This window comes from Panulirus ornatus, chromosome 43 (assembly GCF_036320965.1).
Source record: "Panulirus ornatus isolate Po-2019 chromosome 43, ASM3632096v1, whole genome shotgun sequence".
Taxonomy (NCBI): domain Eukaryota; kingdom Metazoa; phylum Arthropoda; class Malacostraca; order Decapoda; family Palinuridae; genus Panulirus; species Panulirus ornatus.
In genome coordinates, this window is record NC_092266.1 from 13,838,757 (window position 1) to 13,865,727 (window position 26,971).

General features: G+C 39.1%; 2 protein-coding genes across 16 annotated transcripts in view; one reads left to right on the forward strand and one right to left on the reverse strand.

The window, feature by feature from the left end:
• LOC139762338 (peptide deformylase, mitochondrial-like) overlaps positions 1–9,811 on the forward strand; it is an 86,813-nt gene extending 77,002 nt beyond the window's left edge. For all 15 annotated transcript variants that reach the window (XM_071687011.1, XM_071687000.1, XM_071687010.1 and 12 more), the window contains 2 exons: positions 1,061–1,181; positions 9,582–9,811. In XM_071687011.1, coding sequence (XP_071543112.1) covers positions 1,061–1,181; positions 9,582–9,775 — 315 coding nt within the window. In that variant the 3' untranslated portion in view covers positions 9,776–9,811. The remainder of the gene's footprint in view (positions 1–1,060; positions 1,182–9,581) is intronic.
• An 8,474-nt stretch (positions 9,812–18,285) lies between these two features.
• LOC139762339 (bleomycin hydrolase) overlaps positions 18,286–26,971 on the reverse strand; it is a 67,683-nt gene continuing 58,997 nt past the window's right edge. The window contains exon 10 of the mRNA XM_071687016.1: positions 18,286–19,733. Within this exon, the coding sequence (XP_071543117.1) occupies positions 19,494–19,733 (240 nt within the window). The 3' untranslated portion in view covers positions 18,286–19,493. The remainder of the gene's footprint in view (positions 19,734–26,971) is intronic.

Below are 26,971 nucleotides of genomic sequence, written 5' to 3' on the forward strand. Positions count from 1 at the left end.
TTCATCTTCCACAAAGCTTTTACTACCTCTTCTCTGTTTACCAAATCATTTTCCCTAACCCTCTCACTTTGCACACCACCTCGACCCAAACACCCTATATCTGCCACTCTATCATCAAACACCTTCAAGAAACCTTCAAAAGTACTCACTCCATCTCCTTCTCACATCACCACTACTTGTTATCACCTCCCCATTAGCCCCCTTCACTGAAGTTCCCATTTGTTCCCTTGTCTTACGCACTTTATTTACCTCCTTCCAAAACATCTTTTTATTCTCCCTAAAATTTAATGATACTCTCTCACTCCAACTCTCATTTGCCCTCTTTTTTGCCTCTTGCACCTTTCTCTTGACCTCCTGCCTCTTTCTTTTATACATCTCCCACTCATTTGCATTATTTCCCTGCAAAAATCATCCAAATGCCTCTCTCTTCTCTTTCACTAATAATCTTACTTCTTCATCCCACCACTCACTACCCTTTCTAATCTGCCCACCTCCCATGCTTCTCATGCCACAAGTATCTTTTGTGCAAGCCATCACTGCTTCCCTAAATACATTCCATTCCTCCCCCACTCCCCTTACCTCCTTTTTTCTCACCTTTTTCCATTCTGTACTCAGAGAAAAGACTTCTGTAGGTTATTAATGGTACAGTAAGTTAACTGGATATTCAAACAGAGATGGGTAAAGTTAGCAATTAATTTATGATGGCTGCTGTTCTTTAAGGGCTCATCATGTTTTGTTGGCTGCTGTTTAAGAGCTAACCCACTATACCCCAAAACAGTAACTCTTAAAGTTTTACAGTTACAAAAATTTTGTTTTCCTGTATGATTCTTGTATGGCTATCATTGCATTTCACATCAAGGGCTACGTTGTAGGCCAACATGTTTGAGTTCCAATGTGTAGTCATGCATGAATAATTGTTTATATTTGAAGTTAAATGAATGTTTATGATTTAAATGTTGCTGTTATCTTTACATATCTCTTCCAGATCTTTCCTGATCATGTTGCCTATTGAACATTTGAGTGCTATTTTGTTTCGAGTAATGTTAGTTTTTTTTTACAGATATTTATCAATCCAAAAATGGAGGTTCTCGACTTTACAAAAGTTGTATTTCCTGAATCTTGTGAAAGCCTACGAGGATATAGTGCCTTAGTGCCTAGGTACAAGGCTGTTAGATTAACTGGTAAGTAATAATTCTTTGAGAAATAGAAATGCACTTTGAGTTATTAAGAATATTGTAGAAAGCTACAAATTGATATCAAAGGAATGTATCTGCCAGGGCAGCTTAAGTAAGTGCTGTTACCTCATTTTTGTACAGTTGGCATGCTCCAAAATTGTCTTGTAAGTGGTTGTTATTTGAATTGCTTTGGTTCACTTGTTTCTTTGTGTACTTTAACAATTCTTTAAAGGCAGCAGCTTCAGTCACATTATATTGATTTCTTGTGTTATATCTTCCACGTTAGGTATACCCAGTTCTTTCCACTTTAAGTTGTGGGGGGGCAGTTAGGTATAATTCCTAAGGTTCCATTTGGTATTTTTGCAAGTATATATCAGTACTGTAGTTAGCCAAGTATACAGCTGGCTAAAGTTTCTCTTGAAGGCTTCATCTTCAAAATTCTCAGCTCAACAGTGGAGTTCTGAAGGAGCAGGTCTTTCACAATCCCTCTTCAGTCTCTTTCTACATGACCTCCATCACCTCCTGTTGACTTCAGTGTGAAAGTTTTCTCACATTCAGATGACTTCACAGTCACATCAGAGGACCCTGACACTACCCCAAGCAACAACAGACATGTAACTTTTAATAATGCAATTACAAAACTTGTTCACTTAAAACAGAGTTTCTGCATCACCTCAAAAACTGACATCGTGCTTTTAACCCCTGACAGACATGAATTTAAACTGCAACTTTCCTTTGCCCTGAATGTTCAGCTGCTCCTACTTAGCAAATCTTTAACTGTACAAACATCGCATACAACATATAAATGACATTTACTTCCCACACCACAAACATCAACATAAAGACCATAAACAAACAAGCATCCTCAGAACGTTTAGGTGTTTCAGATTTGGACTGAAATATGAATCCTTAGAGAAGTTCAAATCCTGTAATATCCTCAACAACCCATTCATGTACTCACACAAAACAGAATACTCAGAACAATTACTGCCTGCTTTGCAGCAACAAATAGTCAGTACTTGCACAACCAAATAAAAAACAATATTTGTCATGTTTGAAATCATTCAGGCTCTATGTATTGTTTAACATATTGTAGTCTGTTAAGGATCATCTCAGAAGTTTTGCACAAGATGCTAGTCAGGGAGATGGGTCATAAATCATCAGGTTGATGTTTTGGTATATGAACACTATTAGCTTTACTCAGTAAAGAAGGGAAATGACCCATGGCTTGTCACATGCACTTTTAATTGAGGATCACAAGGTTTACATCTAGAAGTCTGGTGATGTCATAGTCTTAGAATTGGGATTCTTTTGAGGTTATCTTATCCCAACCATGTTGGTACTCACCTGACACAGTTCTCACTGAAGCATATCCTGTATAATTTTAGGACAACAGAAGTGAAATTCAAATGAAAACAGGTGATAGATTCATTCTTTTACATATCTCATGGGAAAATCAAATAAAACCATCAGTTTTTCATTTATGACGACATTAGCAAGTTTCTTATACATTGCTTGTAGTCAGTTTCCTACAACAAATTTATTTTCACAGAACAAATTAGAATAGCTTGCAGATAATCTTAAAAGAGCAGAGATCTCAGTCAATTCTTGATGAAGTGCAGTTTTGAAAATGATCTCTTACAAGAAACAACAATATATGGGAGAATGAGCTTGGTCTAGGAGCATTTGTATTTTATAGTAAAGAATTAAAAACTTCCCTGAAGTGAATTCTAGTGTATGACCTTTATTTAGTTAGCCACATCTTGCTTAAAACTGATATGAGGTTATATCAGCAAAAAAATGTAAAATTGAAATTAAAAGAGAAGCACGCATAAACATGAATTATTTGAATGTGGCCTCACCCACATAAGTGATAAACAAGTGACTGTGGGAGTTTGGGTTATAGTTTGACTAAACTTGCAATTCCAGTGGAAATCTGTGGCCATTCTCTTGATTTTTTCTTGGTTGGAAGGATGTGACAGGGGCATGAATGTTTAGTGATTAATTTAAGTGGAAGAGTAGAATGACCATATATCTAAATGCTTAGTGATTAATTAAAGTGAAGAGTAGAATGACCATATTAATTGTCACATTTTTAGAAGGGACATAGAGTACAATGGTCTGGTGGATGCTCTGCATGTCTCTAAATGTATAAAGTATAAATGGTTATGCACCTTGTTGCTGGTTTGGTTGGATTTGAATGAGAATAGATTAGCTAGGGCAGTTTACATGTACAGTGACCACAAAACTGCCTGAAATAAGGATTCGTGCACCTGATGATGGTATAGGGAGAGAGCTCTACACTCATGGGGCCTCATCACTTGAATTTTTTCTACTATCATACAATCTTTTAGATTTCCTGCATGCTGTCTCATTATCCATATCCTCAGTCATTCTCTTCCCTTCATCCACTACTCTCATACTATAGAGTTATTTCTTTACATCCTATTAAACATTTCTTATGTAATTTCATATTATATCCTGTTGTTGCTCTGTCCCTACACCTCTCGAAGAACTGTTCTCTGTGCACATCATCAATCTCTTTTGAGAAGTTTAAGGTTGTGGTCAGGCTACCCACCACTTTTCTTTCTTCCAAGGTGGATAAATTTAAAACCTCCAACGTTTCCTTATAACTTAGCTCTCCTAACTCTGGTACCATCTTTGTTGTCCTCCTCTGGACATTCTGTAAAAGCTCTTTGTGCTTTTTAAGCGAGGTGACAAAATCGGAGTAGTACATTCTATATTGTAGGATATAAATAGCTTGCCAAATGCTTCCTCATCCATATACTTGAAAGCTATTTTGATATTTGCCAGGAGACAATTAGTCTCTTTAATTATTCACCTTATGTGGAACTCTGGTGATGGGTTAGGATGATATTGCCTCCCAAATCCTGAAGCTTATTTCATGCAAGGCCATATTTTGCTTTGTTCCATCCTCATTACTTTGCTTTTGAGACCAACTTTGGAGTCTGTTTTAGTCCTCATGCAAGCTGATGCAATCCTCCTTGCTTTTCATTTCCCTCACGACTTTTCCATCTGCAAACATATTCATATAGGGTTCCATACTTTCATGTGGGAGTTTGGGGCTGGAAACCCTCCCCCTCCTTGTATTTCAATTTCTAAAAGGAGAAACAGAAAAAGGAATCACGTGGGAAGTGCTCATCCTCCTCAAAGGCTCAGATTGGGGTGTCTGCACGTGTGTGGATGTAACCAAGATGAGGAGAAAGGAGAGATAGGTAGTATATTTGAGGAAAGGAACCTGGATGTTCTGGCTCTGGGTGAAATGAAGCTCAAGAGTAAAGGGGAAGAGTGGTTTGGGAAAGTCTTGGGAGTAAAGTCAGGGGTTGGTGAGAGGTCAAGAGCTAAGAAAGGAGTAGCACTACTGAAGCAAGAGTTGTGGGAGTGTGTGATTGAGTGTAAGAAAGTAAAATCTAAATTGATGTGGGAAAAAGTGAAAGTGGGTGGAGAGAGAGAAGGGGTGATTATTGGTGCTTATGGACCTGATCATAAGAAGAAAGATCATGAGAGGCAAGTGTTTTAGGAGCAGCTGAGTGAATGTGTCAGCAGCTTTGATGCATGTGACCGGATTTTAGTGATGGTTGATTTAAATGCGAAGGCGAGTAATTAAGGGTATAATTGGTGTCAATGGGGTATTCAGTGTTGTAAACAGAAATAAAGAGCTTGTGGATTTGTGTGCTGAAAAAGGACTGGTGATTAGGAATACCTAGTTTAAAAAGAGAGATATACATAAGTATATGTATGTGAGTAGGAAAGATGGTCAAAGGGCACTATTGGATTACATATTAATTGATAGGCTTCTAAATGAGACTTTTGGATGTTTATGTGCTGAGAGAGGCAGCTGGAGGGATGGCTGATCACTATCTTGTGGAGGTGAAAGTGAAAATATGTAGGGGTTTTCAAAACAGAAGAGAGAATGTTGGGGAGAAGAGAGTGGTGAGAGTAAGTGAGCTTGGAAAGGAGACTTGTGTGAGGAAGTATCAGGAGAGATTGAGTGCAAAATGGCAAAAGGTGAGAGCAAATGACGTGAGGGGAGTGGACTTGGAATGGGATGCATTTAGGGAAGCAGTAATGGCTTGCACAAAAGATGGTGGCATGAGAAAGGTGGGAGGTGGGCAGATTAGAAAAGGTAGTGAGTGGTGGAATGAAGAAGTATGGTTGTTAGTAAAAGAGAAAAGAGAGGCATTTGGATGATACGAGGATGGAGTGCAATTGACTGGGAGATGTATAAAAGTGGCAGGAGGTCAAGAGAAAGGTGCAAGGGTTGAAAAAGAGGGCAAACAATAGTTGGAGTGAGAGTATCATTAAACTTTAGGGAGACTAAAAAGATGTTTTGGAAGGAGGTAAATAATGTGTGTAAGACAAGAGAACAGATGGGAACATCGGTAAAGAGGGCAAGCGGGGAAGTAATAACAGGTAGTGAGATGGAGATGGAATGAACATTTTGACAGTTTGTTGAATGTGTTTGATGATAGGATGGCAGATATAGGGTGTTTTGGTCAGGGTGGGATGCGAAGCAAGAGGGTCAGGGAGGATGGTTTGATTAAGAGAGAAGAGGTAGTAAAAGCTTTGTGGAAGATGAAATCCAGCAAGGCAGTGGGTTTGGATGGTATTGCATTTTAATTTATTAAAAAAGGGGGTGACTGTGTTGTTGATTGGTTGGTAAGGATATTCAGTGTATGTATGGATCATGGTAAAGTGCCTGAGGATTGGCAAAATGCATGCATAGTGCCATTGTACATAGGCAAAGGGGATAAAGGTGAGTGTTCAAATTACAGAGGCATAAGTTTGTTGAGTATTTTTGGGAATTTATATGGGAGGGTACTGAATGAGAGGGTGAAGGCATGTACAGAGCATCAGATTTGGGAAGAGCAGTGTGGTTTCAAAAGTGGTAGAGGATGTGTGGATCAGGTGTTTGCTTTGAAGAATGTGTGAAAAATACTTAAAAAAACAAATGGATTTGTATGTAGCATTTATGGATCTGGAGAAGGCATATGATAAAGTTAATAGAGATGCTTTGTGGAAGGTCATAAGAGTGTATGGTGTGGGAAGAAAGCTGCTAGAAGCAGTGAAAAGTTTTACAAAGGATGTATGGTATGTGTACGAGTAGGAAAAGAGGAGAGTGATTGGTTCCCAGTGAATGTCGGTATGCAGCAGGGGTGTGTGATGTCCCTATGGTCGATTAATTTGTTTATGGATGGGATGGTTTGGAAGATAAATGGAAGAGTTTTGGAGAGAGGGGCGAGTATGCAGTCTGTTGGGGATGAGAGGGCCTGGGAAGTGAGTCAGTTGTTGTTCACCAATGATACAGCTCTAGTGGCTGATTTGAGTGAGAAACTGCAGAAGTTGGTGACTGAGTTTGGAAAAGTGTGAAAGGAGAAAGTTCAGAGTAAATGTGAATAAGAGCATGGTTATTAGGTTCAGTAGGGTTGAGGGACAAGTTAATCAGGATGTAAATTTGAATGGAGAAAAATTGGAGGAAGCGAAGTGTTTTAGATATCTGAGAGTGGACTAAGTAGTGAATGGAACCATGGAAGCAGAAATGCATCATACGGTGGGGGAGGGGTTGAAGGTTCTGGGAGCGATGAAGAATGTGTGGAAGGAGGGAACGTTACCTCAGAGAGCAAAAATGGGTATGTTTGAAGGAATAGTGGTTCCAACAATGTTATATAGATAGGGTTGTACGGAGGAGGGTGGATGTTTTGGAAACAAGATGTTTGAGGACAATATGTGGTGTTAGGTAGTTTGATTAAGTAATGAGAGGGTAAGGGAGATGTGTGGAAATAAAAAGAGTGTGGTTGAGAGAGCAGAAGAGAGTGTGTTGAAATGGTCTGGATATATGGAGAGAATGAGTTAGGAAAGATTGACAAAGAGGATATATGTGTCATAGATGGAGGAACAAGGAGAACCAAATTGGAGACCAAATTGGAGGTGGAAGAATGGGATGAAAAAGATTTTGAGCGATTGGGGCCTGAACATACAGGAGGGTGAGGCGTGCAAGGAATAAAGTGAATTGGAACAATGTGGTATAACAGGGTCGACGTGCTGTCAGTGGAGTGAAGCAGGGCATGTGAAAAGTTTGGGGTAAACCATGGAAAGGTCTGTGGGGTCAGAATGTGGATAGGGAACTGTGGTTCGGTACATTACATATGATAGCTAGAGACTGAGTGTAAAGGAATGTGGCCCTCTTTTTGTCTGTTTTCCTAGCACTACTTCGCTGAAGCAGGGGGTAGTGATGCTGTTTTCTGAGGGGCAAGGTAGTGCCAGGAATGGATGAAGGCAAGCAAGTATGAATATGTACATGTGTATATATGTATATGTCTGTGTATGTATATGTATCTATGTCAAACAAACCTCCAACAGCCAGGATCGAACCCAGGACCTCTGTGTGGCAGGCGGGAGTGCTACAGCTAGGCTATGATCATAGCCTAGCTTTAACACTCCCTGCCTGCCACGCAAGGGTCCCAGGTGTGATCCTGACTGTTGAAAGTTTGTATGTTATGTGGAAGTGTATGTTCATATGCACTATATTCGTATGTATGTATATGTTGATATGTATATGTTTGTATATGTGCATGTATGGATGTTCATGTATATATATAAATATGTGTATATGAGTGGATTGGCCATTCTTCGTCTGTTTCCTGGCACTACCTTGCTGATGCGGGAAACAGCAATTAAGTATAATAAATATGACTATAAATACCTTCATGCTAGTTATTTATATATATCAAGAAGAGTAATAGTTATCTGTTGACGGATGGCAGAAGGCCTAAAGATAGATTAATAATTAATTCATAGATTTTTTTTTTTTTTTTTTTTATACTTTGTCGCTGTCTCCCGCGTTTGCGAGGTAGCGCAAGGAAACAGACGAAAGAAATGGCCCAACCCCACCCCCATATACATGTATATACATACGTCCACACACGCAAATATACATACCTACACAGCTTTCCATGGTTTACCCCAGACGCTTCACATGCCTTGATTCAATCCACTGACAGCACGTCAACCCCGGTATACCACATCGCTCCAATTCACTCTATTCCTTGCCCTCCTTTCACCCTCCTGCATGTTCAGGCCCCGATCACACAAAATCTTTTTCACTCCATCTTTCCACCTCCAATTTGGTCTCCCTCTTCTCCTTGCTCCCTCCACCTCCGACACATATATCCTCTTGGTCAATCTTTCCTCACTCATCCTCTCCATGTGCCCAAACCACTTCAAAACACCCTCTTCTGCTCTCTCAACCACGCTCTTTTTATTTCCACACATCTCTCTTACCCTTACGTTACTCACTCGATCAAACCACCTCACACCACACATTGTCCTCAAACATCTCATTTCCAGCACATCCATCCTCCTGCGCACAACTCTATCCATAGCCCATGCCTCGCAACCATACAACATTGTTGGAACCACTATTCCTTCAAACATACCCATTTTTGCTTTCCGAGATAATGTTCTCGACTTCCACACATTCTTCAAGGCCCCCAGGATTTTCGCCCCCTCCCCCACCCTATGATCCACTTCCGCTTCCATGGTTCCATCCGCTGCCAGATCCACTCCCAGATATCTAAAACACTTCACTTCCTCCAGTTTTTCTCCATTCAAACTCACCTCCCAATTGACTTGACCCTCAACCCTACTGTACCTAATAACCTTGCTCTTATTCACATTTACTCTTAACTTTCTTCTTCCACACACTTTACCAAACTCAGTCACCAGCTTCTGCAGTTTCTCACATGAATCAGCCACCAGCGCTGTATCATCAGCGAACAACAACTGACTCACTTCCCAGGCTCTCTCATCCCCAACAGACTTCATACTTGCCCCTCTTTCCAAAACTCTTGCATTTACCTCCCTAACAACCCCATCCATAAACAAATTAAACAACCATGGAGACATCACACACCCCTGCCGCAAACCTACATTCACTGAGAACCAATCACTTTCCTCTCTTCCTACACGTACACATGCCTTACATCCTCGATAAAAACTTTTCACTGCTTCTAACAACTTTCCTCCCACACCATATATTCTTAATACCTTCCACAGAGCATCTCTACCAACTCTATCATATGCCTTCTCCAGATCCATAAATGCTATATACAAATCCATTTGCTTTTCTAAGTATTTCTCACATACATTCTTCAAAGCAAACACCTGATCCACACATCCTCTACCACTTCTGAAACCACACTGCTCTTCCCCAATCTGATGCTCTGTACATGCCTTCACCCTCCCATATAATTTACATTGTTAATTCATAGATGTAATGAAAATTAGAAAGAATCCTCTCTGTCAGTGATGCTTTTTATACACATAAAGATTATGAATTATGTTTTCTCTGTTGGCATGCCCTGATATACTTAAATTTTCTTGCAGGATTGGACAAGAGAGGAGAACCCTTAGAATTAGAAAGCAAAGGATGGATAGCGAGAATTATACAACATGAGATGGATCACCTTGATGGAAGATTATATATAGACTTAATGGATCCCAAAAGTTTTCAAAATGATGCATGGCAGAAAATCAATACACATCAGGGGAGAGTTAAAATACAATTTTATGAAAAATGATAAATTTGAATGCTGAATAAACCTTTCCTTTGTAATTATTCTGTTTTCCTTTCTGATTATTCTCCTTGAACCATAAAGTAGCAGAGACAAACAAATCAGAAAAACATAATAGCATTATACAGAAGCTTCTTAGAATTCAAATTAGGGATGAATAATATTACTAACTTGTGTGCTTTATGTTGAGATGTTGAGTCACAAAATGCATTAAATAACAAAGACTAATTATAGTTGAGATGATGAGGCACAAAATGCATTCAATAACAAAGACTCTGATTATATGTCATATATAACATGACACAACTCTCCATTCATATTTTAGGTAAAAGCAAGATTTTGTAATATAGTTCTTGGGGTCAAGAAATTGTGCATAATGCAAATTCATGTACTTTTTTACAATATATCTTGTATAAAAAATACTGGTAATGGTAAGACAAAGGTGTAGTAGTAAGTATGAGAGATGAAGAGGGTATACTGAAATGGTTTGGACATAAGGAGAGGGTGAGTGAAAAAAGGATGACTAAGAGAGTAAAATATCAGAAATGGAAGACACATTGAAAAGGGGAGGAAACAAATGAAGAATGGAGTGACAGCTTCTTTGAAAGCCTGGAGTTGAATTCCTTTGATGGCTGCTCTTCAATACTCATCTTCAGTTATTCTTTGATCTCTGGAAAATGATCCAATCTTCTTCAGATATTATGACTACCATCAACCATCACTGCCTTACAATTAACTTCAATTATAAGAGGAGTCAAGAGTGAGATTTCTTTTCTTTATTCCTCCAAACAAAATTTAGATGAAAGAAAATATCCTTGCCACTTACATTAATTTCTTTATCCTACATCCAAGGACTATATTAAGGAATTGGTCATGTCTTCATTGCACAATCAACAAAATCCTCACCCCACCCCCACTGATAAAAGTAATAGAGGCGGGGATTATTGCTACTGATTGAGGTTCTAAACTGAATGGATGTAAAAAGGATGATATTTTATAATGGCAAATCTATTTTATGTGTATTAAATGTATTTCACATGACTCCTGTACACATCTCTATATTTACAGACAGAACTGATTTATTCACCATACGGAGAAAGAATACTGCCCATGTTGTAAAAGGTGACTAAGAGGGGTGGGAGTGGGTGGCTGAACGTCTTCTCTTCCTGCATTACATTCCAAAAGAAGGAACCAAGTGAGGAATTCTCCCTCTAAATGCTATGTCATCTGTCTGTGACACTACCTTGCTCTCGTGGGAAATGGAGAGCATGTATGAAAAAAAAATCAACTATGATGATAACAGCAGTTCAAGTGAATAAGAGCCATGTACTGTCTTTCCATGTAGTCCATCACAGATGCTTTTCCTTTCCATATAAGTACACTAAATACACTGTTTAATACATTTTAAGAAACAAAAATTTTCAGTTCAGTTACATATATGCAACTTTAGCATTTATTACATTTTCAACTTTGAAGAATCATATATTCAGTATCTATATTCACTTTTCAGTACGACAGTGCTTTGAAGATCATTTATAATTATTTCATTGAAAGTTCACCACATCATAACTTTCTTTGTGAGTTTGGAAATGGCTTTGCATCTAAATTCCTATAAGTTGCAAATTACACAATTCTGGTAGCATTTAGGTATGAAATGCTACAACTACCATAAAAATCCTTATAAAAGTGATATATAGGTATCACACATGAATGCAATTTACAATATAATGTACCAGTTAACGGTAATTTCTGAAGACCATTCATTTTGGAAGATAAAACTTATCAAAGAGAGAATAATGTTTGTGATTTAGACTTGTTACAAAATGTAACACAAAGCAAAACTAAATAGCAAACAGAACTCAAGAATAACTTAACATATGTGTATGGAGTAAAACAAAAGCTTGTTACCTATCAAATAACAACACAAAGTGCAAAACAAGAGATGTGTTAAATTACCGATAAACACATCTAATAGAAATTTTTTTTTTTTTTCAAACTATTCGCCATTTCCCACATCAGCAAGGTAGCGTTAAGAACAGAGGACTGGGCCTCTGAGGGAACATCCTCACCTGGCCCCCTTCTCTGTTCCTTCTTTTGGAAAATTAAAAAAAAAAACGAGGGGAGGATTTCCAGCCCCCCGCTCCCTCCCCTTTTAGTCGCCTTCTACGACACGCAGGGAATACATGGGAAGTATTCTTTCTCCCCTATCCCCAGGGATAAATCTAATAGAAATAATCTAACTATATCTAATAAGCTGCTTTATGCCAGTAGCAAAGTGATGAATAAATCCAAATCAGAGTAACAAATGAAGAATCCCATGTCACCACAAACTTAAGGAGTACAAGCAAAAATTCCTTGCTGGAAATCAATGATCATATGACTTTCTAAAAATCAAGGGAAGTGCTTTACTGCTTCCTCATTGCTGAAAGTCATGAACCATCAAATACTGTAACACAGGAAGCTATCAATGTTTTGTCTTTGAACTCTTTGAACCACTCAGTCCATCTCTTAAGAACATCAGCTTTACTATACACAACTTGATTTACCTGAGTGACAATTTTTAAGATTTTTTTCAAGATAAAACTTTTGATTTAACACATTATTTATATTATTTCTATTAATTTACAACAACCTGTATTGAAAAATAAAAAACAGACTGCTGAAACTACTGAACAGAATTCAAGGCATGGAAAATATCAAGAACATGCAACTCCAAATGCTTCACCAAGCACAGAGCTGATGTCTCTTCATGCACACTGACACCAGCTTCTACTGAGGATGAAAAAGTATAACATAACCTCTGCCTCTCCTGTTGCTCCATCCTAAGCTGTCCTTGGTACCAACCATACTACTATTATGTACCTATCAACCTCTACCACTTTCTCTTAAAATATATCAAGGGAGTTTATCAAGGAAGGATGATGGGTGAGAACAGTACAAAAACTTTAGTAAATTCACTTCAAATATTTCTTATAGTATATGGTATATTTACACATTACATGCAGTTAACATTTAACCTCTTCATTTCATATTTCATCCACATAGTTACTTGCCATGTACAAAAAAATCCAAAATTAATATCAACCTTGCAGAATGTCTCTGTATCATATGTTATTGAAATACCCCCCAAAAATCAGGATACTTTTCTCTATAATGTTGTGGGAAGATTATGAGTGTTGGGTCCCTGGGTAGCAGCACATATCCTCCTTAATTATGTTAGTATATGATAATTAAGTGGATTTCTAACCCTAGTGGTTATCTTGGCAGACAGTGGAGTAGAGTGAGCCACGGCACTTGAAATTTTCTCTGTATTCTTTTCTATGTTGAAGACTGTAGATTCACCCAGGCTGTAAAAACTCCCAAGCACTGACACTCCCTCACAAGCATTTGTGCATCACACAATTTCTAGCTTCGTTTCTAAGGTTAGAGAGGTTTGCTTCCATCTAATTGCTGGCTCTGGGGTAGGAGATATTGTTGGATGTATGGATGCCATATCAACAGACATAAACACAGCAGGTTGCAAGAAAATCACATTAGCAAGTATACCTAAAACACAATAGTAGCAAAGATCCACATAATGGTGGTAACTGCAAGACTAACCCACTGGTGGGAATGTGGCACACTCCACCCATGACCCCCGCTTACTCCACCTGCCAACCTTCACCGAAGTTATGGACTCTTCCTCATCAGCATCAGCACATTGTAAGATTTCTATCTTCATTTCCAAGGTCAGACAGGTTCTCATTCATTCAACTGGTGGTTATAGGAAAATCATATTAACAGGTATATCCAAAATCACAAAAGTAGTACAGATCCATACATATTAATGGTAACTGCAAAACTAACCCACTGGCAGGAACAAGCCATGCTCCACTGAGGACTCATGCTTAATTCACCCGCCAATCCTCACAGAGGTTTTAAAATATTTTACCTGTAAATATTTTGTTATGGAAGAAATACTAATATCTGCATGCAAATAAGCACTAATAAGTGCCTTGATCTTCTTTTACTGCTTGGTGGTGTCATAAGTAGTCATCATGCTGACAGAGAAGTCCTGGATAAGTGCCACCTTGGACTTACCCTTAGTCAGCCTCTTGCACAACTAAGTCTTTTGTGCTTCATGCAAGATGCAGATGGCTTGGAGGAGCTGTCAGGCAAGTGCTGATGATCACTGAAAGGGACCACTGTCCATAAAGGGTGCACAAGATGCACAAAAATGTGCAATGCCAGCACAAAAAACCATGCCGTAAAACATTTGGGAGACTGTAAGCAATCACCGGTGCTAAAAAACACCAAGTGGTGCATACACTAATTGCTGCAGTGTGGTGTGCACACAATTTAAAATATTATTACAATTTTTTTTTTCAATTTTTCAAAATTTTTGGGAAATTGGAAGATTAGAACTATAAATGAAAAGCATAAAATTGGTATGAACATTTCAATATCTCAAATTGTAGATAACAGGTTTTACTGCTATAAAATGTAAGTTTGATGTCACCTTTGAAAATGTATGAGGAAGAGGAGAAGGTTTCTGGACACTATCTAAGACACCACTTCCTCATGTTCTCTCCATTCAAACTATCACTCCAAATAACTTGCCCCTCTTTGCTACTATACACAATAACCTTGCTTTTACTGGTATTTACTCTCAACATTCTCCTTTCACATACTCTTTCAAACTCAGAGCTTTGCTTCTACAGTTTCTCTCTGAAATCTGACACCAGCACCATATCATCAGTCTAAACATACAATATATTTCTCCCTGTCACACACAAAACTTGACAACACTTATTATATTTTTTTTTATTATACTTTGTCGCTGTCTCCCGCGTTTGCGAGGTAGCGCAAGGAAACAGACGAAAGAAATGGCCCAACCCCCCCCCCATACACATGTATATACATACGTCCACACACGCAAATATACATACCTACACAGCTTTCCATGGTTTACCCCAGACGCTTCACATGCCCCGATTCAATCCACTGACAGCACGTCAACCCCGGTATACCACATCGCTCCAATTCACTCTATTCCTTGCCCTCCTTTCACCCTCCTGCATGTTCAGGCCCCGATCACACAAAATCCTTTTCACTCCATCCTTCCACCTCCAATTTGGTCTCCCTCTTCTCCTTGTTCCCTCCACCTCCGACACATATATCTTCTTGGTCAATCTCTCCTCACTCATCCTCTCCATGTGCCCAAACCACTTCAAAACACCCTCTTCTGCTCTCTCAACCACGCTCTTTTTATTACCACACATCTCTCTTACCCTTACGTTACTCACTCGATCAAACCACCTCACACCACACATTGTCCTCAAACATCTCATTTCCAGCACATCCATCCTCCTGCGCACAACTCTATCCATAGCCCACGCCTCGCAACCATACAACATTGTTGGAACCACTATTCCTTCAAACATACCCATTTTTGCTTTCCGAGATAATGTTCTCGACTTCCACACATTCTTCAAGGCCCCCAGGATTTTCGCCCCCTCCCCCACCCTATGATCCACTTCCGCTTCCATGGTTCCATCCGCTGCCAGATCCACTCCCAGATATCTAAAACACTTCACTTCCTCCAGTTTTTCTCCATTCAAACTCACCTCCCAATTGACTTGACCCTCAACCCTACTGTACCTAATAACCTTGCTCTTATTCACATTTACTCTTAACTTTCTTCTTCCACACACTTTTCCAAACTCAGTCACCAGCTTCTGCAGTTTCTCACATGAATCAGCCACCAGCGCTGTATCATCAGCGAACAACAACTGACTCACTTCCCAGGCTCTCTCATCCCCAACAGACTTCATACTTGCCCCTCTTTCCAAAACTCTTGCATTTACCTCCCTAACAACCCCATCCATAAACAAATTAAACAACCATGGAGACATCACACACCCCTGCCGCAAACCTACATTCACTGAGAACCAATCACTTTCCTCTCTTCCTACACGTACACATGCCTTACATCCTCGATAAAAACTTTTCACTGCTTCTAACAACTTTCCTCCCACACCATATATTCTTAATACCTTCCACAGAGCATCTCTATCAACTCTATCATATGCCTTCTCCAGATCCATAAATGCTACATACAAATCCATTTGCTTTTCTAAGTATTTCTCACATACATTCTTCAAAGCAAACACCTGATCCACACATCCTCTACCACTTCTGAAACCACACTGCTCTTCCCCAATCTGATGCTCTGTACATGCCTTCACCCTCTCAATCAATACCCTCCCATATAATTTACCAGGAATACTCAACAAACTTATACCTCTGTAATTTGAGCACTCACTCTTATCCCCTTTGCCTTAACTTTCACAATTCATTCTTCGTAACTAAATATTCCTGTGATGAGTGCTATGTGCTAACCCTGCCTTTGATCTTCTGCTGCTTTTTCTTGTACATGTCCCAGTAACTTGGACTCCTTCCCTGCAAATAATGCCAATAAATCTCTCTTTTCTCTTGCAGAAGTAACTTAACTTCATCCCACCACTCATTACCTTTTCCCACCTGTCCACCTCTCACTTTCTGCATACCAAACACCTCTCTCACACATGTGCTTCACTGAACAACCACTCATCACTGAATCTCCTAGCTTCATTCAATTTTGCCAAAAGGCATTCTATTTTTCCTAGTATCTCTTCTCAAGAGCCTCTTTTCCAAGCTCACTCGCTTTCACAACCCTCTTCCCACCTGTATCATTTACTCTTTTCCTAAGCTTCCATTGTGTAATAATCAGACATCCCACCAACTGCTCCTTTCAACATATTGAAATCTAAGAGTCTCTCCTTTGCACTACTGTCTATTAGTATATAGTCCAGTAATGCCCCCCTTTTCATCTTTATAACTCACCCATGTATACATAATTATGTATGTCCCTCTTATTAAACCAGGTATTCCCAATCATCAGCCTTTTTTCAGCACAAACCTCAATATGCTGTTTACTCTTCTTATCACAACACCACATACCTCATGCCACCTAATTATACTGTCAACTGCCACATCACCCACTCTTGCACTCAAATCATCCATCACTAACACTTGATCCCTTAAATCAAAACCACTGACACACTCACTAAGCTCCTCCTAAAACACCTACTTTTTTAGCCCTCATCTCCAGGTGCATGGCATTAATTATCACCCACCTCTTGTAATCCACTTCTTATCTTCCCATATCAGTCTGCAGCTCACTTCTATGTGCTCTTTCACACACACCCACAATTCCCCCTTAAATCTCACCCTCACACTAATTCCATTGTTTCCCTCTCCCTTTTAGCTTATTTTGCTCAGACCTAAAACATCCATGTCCTCTTCTCAAACACCCAACATATCTCTCCCTTCTCATGTTGGTTACATCCACAAACGTTCAGACATCCAAGCCTGAGCCTTCAAGGAGCATGAGCTTTCCTTGCTTGGCTCCTTCATCTGCTCTAGCTTTTAGAAATTAGAATGACAAGGAGAGGAGGGCTTCCAGCCCTCCACTCCCACCCAATTCAGTCACCTTCTATGACAAGCAAGGATACATGGGAATCATTCTTTCTCCTGTATTTCAAGAAAAGAAATGGGTATAATGGACATAACTACAGACTGGTATCTGTGAAAGCTTAGTCTGTTGAATGGTGGATAAGAATATTAAAAGACAAAATGATGACAACATGCATAGGAAATATCTAATTGTGAGGCTGAATGGGTTCAAAAAGAAAAAGTCTTGTAAAATAAATTTCCTAGATTTCTGAAAGAAAGTAAGCATTATCATTAAAAGAAAAAATGGGTTGATTATGTGTTTTTGGACTTCAAGAAGCTATTTAACACTTCTACATAACAGACTGGTTAAAAATATCTGATTCCTAGGCAAACAAAAGTTCTCCTTTGCTGAAGGTCCCTTCTCAAAAAGGGTTAGTATAAGCAGCAGAGTCCTGTGGGGCTTGATCAAGGAGATACTGATATTCCTGATCTCTGTCAATGATTCTCTATGCAGACTTCTATCATACCTCAATGCCTATGGATGATGGTCAATACATAAGAAAAGTATGGGGGTAGAGGATACTTGTAAACTATAAAAGACTTTAGTTTCACCTTTGATCATATACATGGTTGATGAAATCGAACCTGATTAAATGAATTGTGATGAATAAGGTGATAGGAGGCCTATGTATGACTGTTACTATGCAGGAGACAAATTAAAAAGTTCTCTGTAAGAAAGGTTCTTACAAGTTGGCATGATACCCAGCCTATCACAGGTACACTACATCAGGAAAACTGTCAAGAAGATGAATTATCTCTTGATTAATGGTGCTTTCAGGTACACAGACAAAAAAAAAAAATAAAAAAATATGTACAAGATACTTTAGACCCAAATCTAATGGCACATCACCAGTTTGGTCAATACCTAAAGAAAGATATTGATTTTCTGGAGAAGATCCGACAGAAGGTAACAAACTGTATGCGAAAAAAGTTGCAGTGAGAGAATAACAGGGGAAAGAAGGAACAGATGAGACATGATACAATCTTAAAAGATTCTTTATTAGCCTGATATGGTAAGCATCAATCAGTCTTTAATGTAAATATAAATGTAACAACTTTAAGGCATACCCAGAAACTAAGCCCAAAAATATGAGTTTAGAAATTTGTGAAGAAATTTCTCTACAGTGGTAAGAAATGAGTGAATGAATAAAATAAGTGTAAAAAATTAATGCAAAAAACTCTAGATCCCTCTAAATAAGGTGGTGAGTGAATGAAACTGTTTAAGAAATAGGGAATGCAAAACAATTACTAAAATGTTTACAAAATTATATGATACAGAAATTTTAAGAGGTGGGGGCTCCAGGAGTAATATACTTCCTGTATTGCACAAATAAGTTATCACAAAGAGGTAATCACACAAACACACTCTCACTCTCCCAACCATTTTTTTCACAGCATAATTTTGCTTCCATAAGTAAATCATATTCTAAAAGTACATTGGAATACAGACTTGAATTAATTTCTAATTTTTCATTCCAGAACATCTTAATACAGAACGGAAAAATCAGTACAGGTGAACTTTAACTGTAACAATCCATTTCCTGACAAAAAATTAGCAACTTAATAAGAAGTGAATTATACCATTCCTGATTACTTTAAAGTGACAAGGTTTATTAAACCTTAGCCAAAAAATACAAACCATACTTAGACTGCCTGAAATAGTACATACAATGGATTATGGTCCTTTTGAGGTTAAATGCTTTGATGTCCTAAGAATCTTGAGGTATATGCCAAGTTTACCTGGTGTTTGACACCTTTACTGTAAACATGGTATTTTGTAAGTGTTCTTGAGCAGAACCTCAGTTCAAAATAACAAGAATGTTTTGTTATACTGAGATGATATATAGAGAGTGACTTAGTTGAAGTATCTGCTACTAAAATGAAATTAATATACTACTTATTAAAAGACTCTCTGTAAAAAAATAACATTAAGAAATTAATTTTATGATTAACATTAAAACAATACACTAATCTGTTTGTTAGTTTCTTTGTAGGAGTCAGTCACCGATGCTACTCTTCTACATCTGTAGTCTTCATAAAGATATGGACTTGTCCTGATATTCTGTGACTCACTAACTGTATTCATATATATAAAAGTAAGATGCCTGCAGAGTTAATCATGAGGCTTTGCTATTATCCCCTAATACATTTAACACTGCAGAAAAATTAGTTTAACATGAAAAAAAAATTAAAGCTGGAAATGTGGGGTAACTTTATAGGCTAGAGCCCCCATAGGGTCCCATGCAGGTAGTACCACAGGCTCCTGACTGAATACTGATAGCACTTCTTCTGGGACATATTTCTTGTCCACTACGATTTCAAATACAAATTCACGGAACCAATCCGAAGTCATGATGAGGTATCCCTTCTCTCCTCGGTCTTCTCCCCAACTGTTTTCCACTCGCCATTTTTCAGGTGTCCCAGATTCCTATGAAAAATAATAAGGGAGTTAATCAAGCAAAAGGGAGCAAAATCTTGTGATGTAACTTACTTTTAATCCGGTGAACTTATAACCATTCATTTACCGTCACATTTCTTTTTAGTAAGTCCTTCCACATCCTTATTTTTTACATGTCCATATCACTGCTGCACTTCATCAATTAGCTTATCTACTAATCCTTGTGCATATCTTGCATCATTTCAGTGACTTTACCCACTAGCTGATACACAAATTCACCTCTTTAGAAATACAAATGCTTGCATAATACAAAATCAGATTTGTGTACGTAAAATGTGTTTCTCTCTGATCTGTTCCATGAGCATGGGAGATTTTCCAAGATGATCTTTGGAAAATCAGGGTAAGGATCTTTTAATGCTCAATAATTTTGGTGAGGAAACACTAACCTCCTTTACCCTTCCTAGCAATTCAATCTTAATTGCAGCAGCATGCTCATTTCAGGCCAGCCTTCAGCCAATCATTGAGCTCCTCACTTCCAGCAGTTTTGAGCATAACATTTGCTAAGATTGCACAGTAGAATGATGCTGCAATAAGACAGACATTTTCCATCCCATGGATCAGAATCCCTTTTCTTTTCTTTGTATATTCATTATGAAAATTGTGCACTTTTATGTGTCATGGTCATTGAGTATGATAATATTTTTTGTATATTTCATTATGTATAAATACTCTCAGAAAAATGTTTATGAAGAAGTTCTGGAATTATGCTGGAGCTTTTTCTAGAGGGTCCTGCAGCCCACGGCTGTGTTACTTCCAGCAGCAGGGAAATGCAGACCCTTTGGAATGATAAATTTTTTGATGAGACTGCAAACCCTATGAACTGGAACAATGTGGTAAACTGGGGTCAAGGTGTTGTCAATGGACTGACCCAGGGCAAGTGCAATGTCTGGGGTAAACCATGGACAGCACACTGATCCCGGCATATCAAATCGCTCCAATTCACTCAATTCCTTGCAAGCCTCTCACCCGCCTGCATGTTCAGGCCCTGATCGCTCAAAGTATTTTTTGCTCTATCCTTCCTCCTCCAATTTGGTCTCCCGCTTCTCCTTGTTCCCTCCACTTCTGACACATATATCTTCTTTATTAACCTAACTTTACTCATTCTCTCCATATGTCCAAACCATTTCAACACACCCGCTTCTTCTCTCTCTACCAAACTCTTTTCATTTCCAGACTTCTATCTTACTCTCTCATTACTTACTAAATCAAACCACCTTGTACCGCATATTGTCATCAAACATTCTATTTCCAACACATCCACCCTCCTCCCCACAACCCTATCTATAGGCCACACAATATTGCTGGAACTACTATTCCATCAAACATAATCATTTTTGCTCTCTGAGGTAAGCGACACTGGAGTTTACCAGTTATGCCAAGGATCAAAATAGATGAGCGATTGAGGGTGATGGCAATGAAGGTGAATGGGATGACTGGTGGAGAGATTTAAAAGTTGTAGCTTGGATGTGATAGGTACTGGGGAAACCCATATCCTCAGTAGGGTGTGTGAAGTGAAAATGGAAATGATGAATGCAAGTTATGAGAGGGCATGGAAGGTGTGGTATGGATGGGAATGAGGGAAAATTTTTGGGGAAGAGGAAAAGAAGGGTGTGCAATTCTGATATCACCAAGAGTATGAGAGGGTTTTATGGAGCATGGAAGGGATGGATAAAGAATAGTGTGGAGACTATATGTAGTAAGCATGAAATTAAGCTTTTCTGGAGAAATCTGAATGACTGTATAAACGATTTTGAGAATGAGAGAAAAGTGGTTGTATTGGGTGATATGAATGTAAAAGTGGGATGTGACGAAAATGGTGAGACAGTCGGTAAAAGGCGAGTACCTGGAGTAAATGAAAATGGAAGTTATCATGTGGATATTTGTGCTGAATGGGGTTTATTCCTTGCAAACAACTTTTTTCAGTACAATATGATCCACAGATATAAACAGATGAGGAATGATGGAAGAGAAGAGCAAAAGGCTTTGACTGACTATGTGGCAGTGGATGAAAGATTGAGAAAGGCTCTGCTAGACATTAAAGTTGTGAGAGGATTCTTTGGAGACTGACTATTTCGTGGTTCCTGTGGGGATGAGGATCAAGGAGAACTGGAGGCATGGTGTAAGGAAGAATGGAGAAATAAAAGTGTTTGCAAGTGAGAGGATGAATCACAAAAAATGCAGGGAGGAGTACGAAAGGAAGGAAACTGAAAGTTTAGATGGAAGTGGGGTGAATGTAGGGAAGTGTGAATAAGATGTTAAAAATGTTTAGAGAAATACTATTAAAGGTTGTAGAATTAGAAGTTGGATACGTGATCATGTGATATAGGAATAAAAAGGGGAATGCATGGTGGACAGATGAGCTTAGAAATGCTGTGGAAGAGAAAAAAAAGGCATATGGTAGATTGCTAGATAGGAATGTACAAGTGGAAGTTTAGCAAAGGAGGGAATACTATACAACATGTATGCAGAATGTTAAAAGCTGATACAGGAAAGCAAAGAAAGAGCACTGATTTTAGAAGAAAGCTAAGTGAAAAGTTTCAGGATAATAAGAAATTACACTGGAAAGAGGTGGATGCAAGAGTAGAAATGTTAATGTGAGAAGTAAGGAAGGGGAGTTGCTGAATCAAAAGGAGGAAGTGAAAGGAAGATGGAAAGAGTATTTTGAAGAAATGATGAATGTGGGAGATGGGGAGGCAGCAGTCGTTACATGCATGGGTATGGAGAATGGAAGGAGGATACAACTGCAAGAACCTACACCAAAAAAGAGGTAAGAAGGGCAATAATGAGGCTGAAGCAAGGAAAGGCACCTGGAGTGGATGAGATTATGCCTAAAATGCTGAGGAGAAAGGGTGATAAGAGTGGATGTATCTGATATGTTTTTTAGCATGGAAAAAGAAGGTTGTGTCTGAGGATTGGGTGAAAGCTATCATAGTTCCTTTATTCAAAGGAAAAGGCACTAAGGATGTTATATTTGATTTTGAAAGGGTGGAAGCCTAGGCAGGGGAGGCATGGTTTTAAATACAGTCGATGAATTGTTTGCATAACATGATGAAGGATTCTTTTTCTTGTCCAAATCTGGTAACAGTTAGTATACTGAGAGCACTTATTTTGTATGTTTTTTGTGTTTATGTTATCAACATGGGAAGTGAATGTCCAAGGTGTGTTGTACATGACACCCAGAATGGCAGGTGTTTCGTTCAGTGTGAATGACTGTCCATTTAAGGTAACTAGTGGGTATGAGCTGGACTCATGTCTGTGTGGGGTCAAAAGGGTGATAAAGACTTCTGTGGAGATACAGATATTCTGTTTTGGGTTAGCCATTGTTTTAGATGTGTAATGTTTTGCTGCATATTTGATGCTATTGTGGTGTTATGGTGCTGTAATGTGATTGTGAGGTTATGTGCATACAAAAGGAACTTCACGTTGAGGTTTGCATAAGATAATAAGAGATCATATAGGAAGTGACTGACAAGAGTTTGAGAAACACCTGCTCCTTACGGAACTCCATCATAGAGGATTAGTGTTTCAGAGGTGAAGCTGACTGCCTCCAGCATAGCAGCCAGCTATGAGATTGGCAAACTACTTTCAGTCACTGATGTGGAGGGTAGTGTAAAGCATTTTTTTGCATGAAGATGTGTTGTAGGACAAAGTCAAATTTTTTGTTAATGTCTATTGCCACTAGCACTGTGCAAGGGGGAGGTGTTGGCTGAATCCATCTAGGATATGTCATGTGATCTCAGTGTGGTGGTAGTGCCTGGGTCTGATGCCATGCTGTGTGGGTTAGAGTGGAATTTTGGTTTGATTCTATTGTGGATAATTTTTTCCAAAGCTTGGATACTAAGGAAAGAGGTGATATAGGGCAGCAGAAATAGGGGGACTTGAGTGGTTTGGAGGGTTTTAGGATTAGTATTATGCTAGCAGGTTTCCAGATGTTATGGACTCTTTTGTGTAGACAGGAGCAGCTGAAGGTATCTGTAAGTGGGCCATAGCATTTTTTATGAAAGTGTATTGTTAGGCTCTGTTCAAGGAGAGTTATTCAAGGTCTTAACTTTTATCTGTATTGCTTGTATCAGTGGGAGGGAAAGTTCAGTGGGCAGATGTTACTAGATAGATTTGGCATAGGTTTTTAGAGACTTTCCTGGATGGATTTAGCATAAATTTTTCATGACACTTTCCTGATTAGGGGTGAGGTTGGTTTGTGCTGATTTTTTTTAGCAGTGTCTCATAAGTATGTTTGTGTGTTACCTGGGAGAAGGGATTTCACGGGAATGGATCACGAGTAATTCATGGATGGGGTACTGGTGTGATAAGAGTGGATTTTCTTTAATGTTTGCCAGAGCTGAATGCTGTGAAACTCGTATTCGACTGTGTTCAGGAAGGAGTGCCGATTTTCAGTCTGTCTTTTAGTGAATAGTTTAAAGGTAATGTTGTTCAGTGTTTGGATTTCTCCTTTGATATTTGTTAATGGAAAGTGGTTGTATATGAGATGGTTCCTTTGCTGTGAGGTGTGTAACTTATGGGGAGAAATTTAACTTGTATTTCTTTCTGTGTCTTCGTGGTAAGTGCTTTCTGCTGAGTTGGCTGAAGATGTTTGAGAAGTGTGAGACTGCATGATCTTGTGATGAAAAATCATCCAAACTGAAGTTTTGGGGCCTTGTTTCTGCGTACTGAATTCCCTGTAGTTTGTGTACGTGTTTTGGTGGTTGTATTGACTGTGTGGGCTAAGTGAAGTGTGATCTGGTCTTGTGTGTAGTGCTAGTGAGCAGAATGTCACTAGGGGTGGCAGCCTGGGAGTACAGTAGGCTATTTGGGTAGGTTGAGGATACTGAGAGGTTGCAGTTAGTTTATGAGTAGCTCACACCAAGGGCCATGGGTGTTAGTGTAAAGCCAAGCAGAGTGGTAGGCACTGAAATCTCCACAGAGATAGTTGTTGGGTAGGCTGATGAGGTTCAGCAGTTGGGAAGTATATCTGGAGGCATGGGGAGGGGGGGTGGTGGCATGTAAATGATGATCATGTTATAGTTGGTACTGTGAAGTTTTATTTTCATGGGTTGTATTTTCAGGGTGAAGTTAATGGTGTTGGAGGAAGGGATGATACAACAGATGTGTGTTATGAGTCCTTGTCCTTGTTGTCTGTTATGGCTTTAAGTCATGTAGTTGTATACAGGTAGAACAGAAGATCTGGGTGTGAGTCTGGTTTCTTGGATGAGTTTATGTGGATGCTGTGTTCTCTGAGCTGGCTTAAGTATTTCTGTGAGTTTGTTTTTGAAACCATTGGTGTTGAGTTGCAATATCTTAAGTTTGTCACAAGGCTTCTATGGAGCAGAATGGTTTGTTTCTGGAGTGGGAGTGTGCTTTCAGCAATTTTGTTTGTTGGGTGTTTCTGCTCAAGCTGAGGGGGTTTGAGATGGGGTTTTGGGGGTTGCTGTATTGGAAATGCAGCAACCACTAGCTGCTGATAGGTGACAGTGATGTGCTGCAGAGGTGATACCAATGAGTGCAGTTGAAGCATCTGATGGAGTAGTGCTTTATGGTGATAAGCATTTGACACTGTGGGAAGAAGTGCACTGGTAATCCAGGGTTATGGTTGATGTCACTGGCTTACATCATTAGTTGAGAGATGATGAATGGGTGATCATCTTTCACTTGTGATAAAGTGCGTGTGACAGTGTAAGATGTCTGGGTATGTGACCCATGATCTGGAATGATGGCCTGGAACAGCTCAAATCTGCTCCAAGCATTAGACATGTATATATTCTTTTCTTCTTTCATACCTGATTACTGTTTCCTGCATTAGCGAAGTAACAACAGGCACAGACGAATTCACTTACATCCATTCTCGAGCTGTCTTGTGCAATGCAGAGAAACCACAGCTCTATATCCATGAGAAGGCCCTAAAGACCTTCCCATGGTTTATCCCAGACATTTCTTATGCCCTGGTTCAGTCCACTGACAGCACACTGACTCCAGTACACTACATCATTCAAGTTCAGTATATCCCATGCATGTTCAAGCCCTTTTTGCCTAGAATTTTTTTCACCCCAGCCTTCCATCTTCAATTTAGTCTTCCCATTCTTCTTCCATACACTTCTGATACATATATCTAATCTGGCAACCTTTCCCCACTTATTTTCTCCATATATCTGAACCATTTAAGCATACCCTCTTCAGGTTTCTCATACACACTTTTTATTACCATATATCTCTCTTACCTTTTTCCCACATACTAAATTGAACAATTTCACATCACTTGTTGTCCTCAGATATTTCATTTCCAACATATCCACCTTCCTCCATACAACCCTATCTATTACCTATGTCACATCCTTATACCACTCTTGGGAGTATCATTCCTTCAAACATGCCCATTTTTGCCCTCCCAGATGACACTCTCTTTCCTCACATTCTTCAGTGCTCCAAGAAATTCATTCCCTCACCCATCCTATGACTCACTTCCACTTCCATGGCTCCATTCACTGCCATGTTCACTCCTAGGTATCCAAAACACTTCACTTCCTCCAAATTTTCTCCTTCAGAATCATCCTCTAATACTGATATTCCTAAAACTTTGCCTTTATTCACATTTACTGTTAACTTTTTTTCATACAATCTTCCAAACTCAGTCACAAACTTCTGCAGTTTGTCACTCAAATCTGCCACCAGTGCTTTATCATCAGCAAACAACAATAGACTTATTTCCCACACCCTCTCATCCCTCATAAGCTGCATACTCAACCCTTTCTCCAAAACTCTCACATTTACCTTCCTCACCACCCTATCCATAAACAAACTGAACAACCATGGTGACATCACACACCCCTGCGACAGACCAACCTTCACTTGGAACCATTCTCTCTCCTCCCTTTCTTCTCATACACATTCCTTACACCCTTAATAAAAGCTTCTCACTGCTTCTATCAGCTTTCAACCCACATCATATATTCTTAAAACCTTCCACATGGCATCTCTATCAACCCTATGCTTTCTCCAGACCTAAAAATGTGAACTGCAATACAATCCACTCCAGCTACCTTGCCACATTTCATCTTACATAAGGCTTTCACCACATCTTCCCTTTTCATGAAACCACTCTCTGTGACTCTCACTCTTTGCAATGAAAACACCCTACATCTGCCACTCTATCATCAAACATATTCACCAGTTATTCAAAATACTCACTCCATCTCCTCCCTACTTCATTACTACCC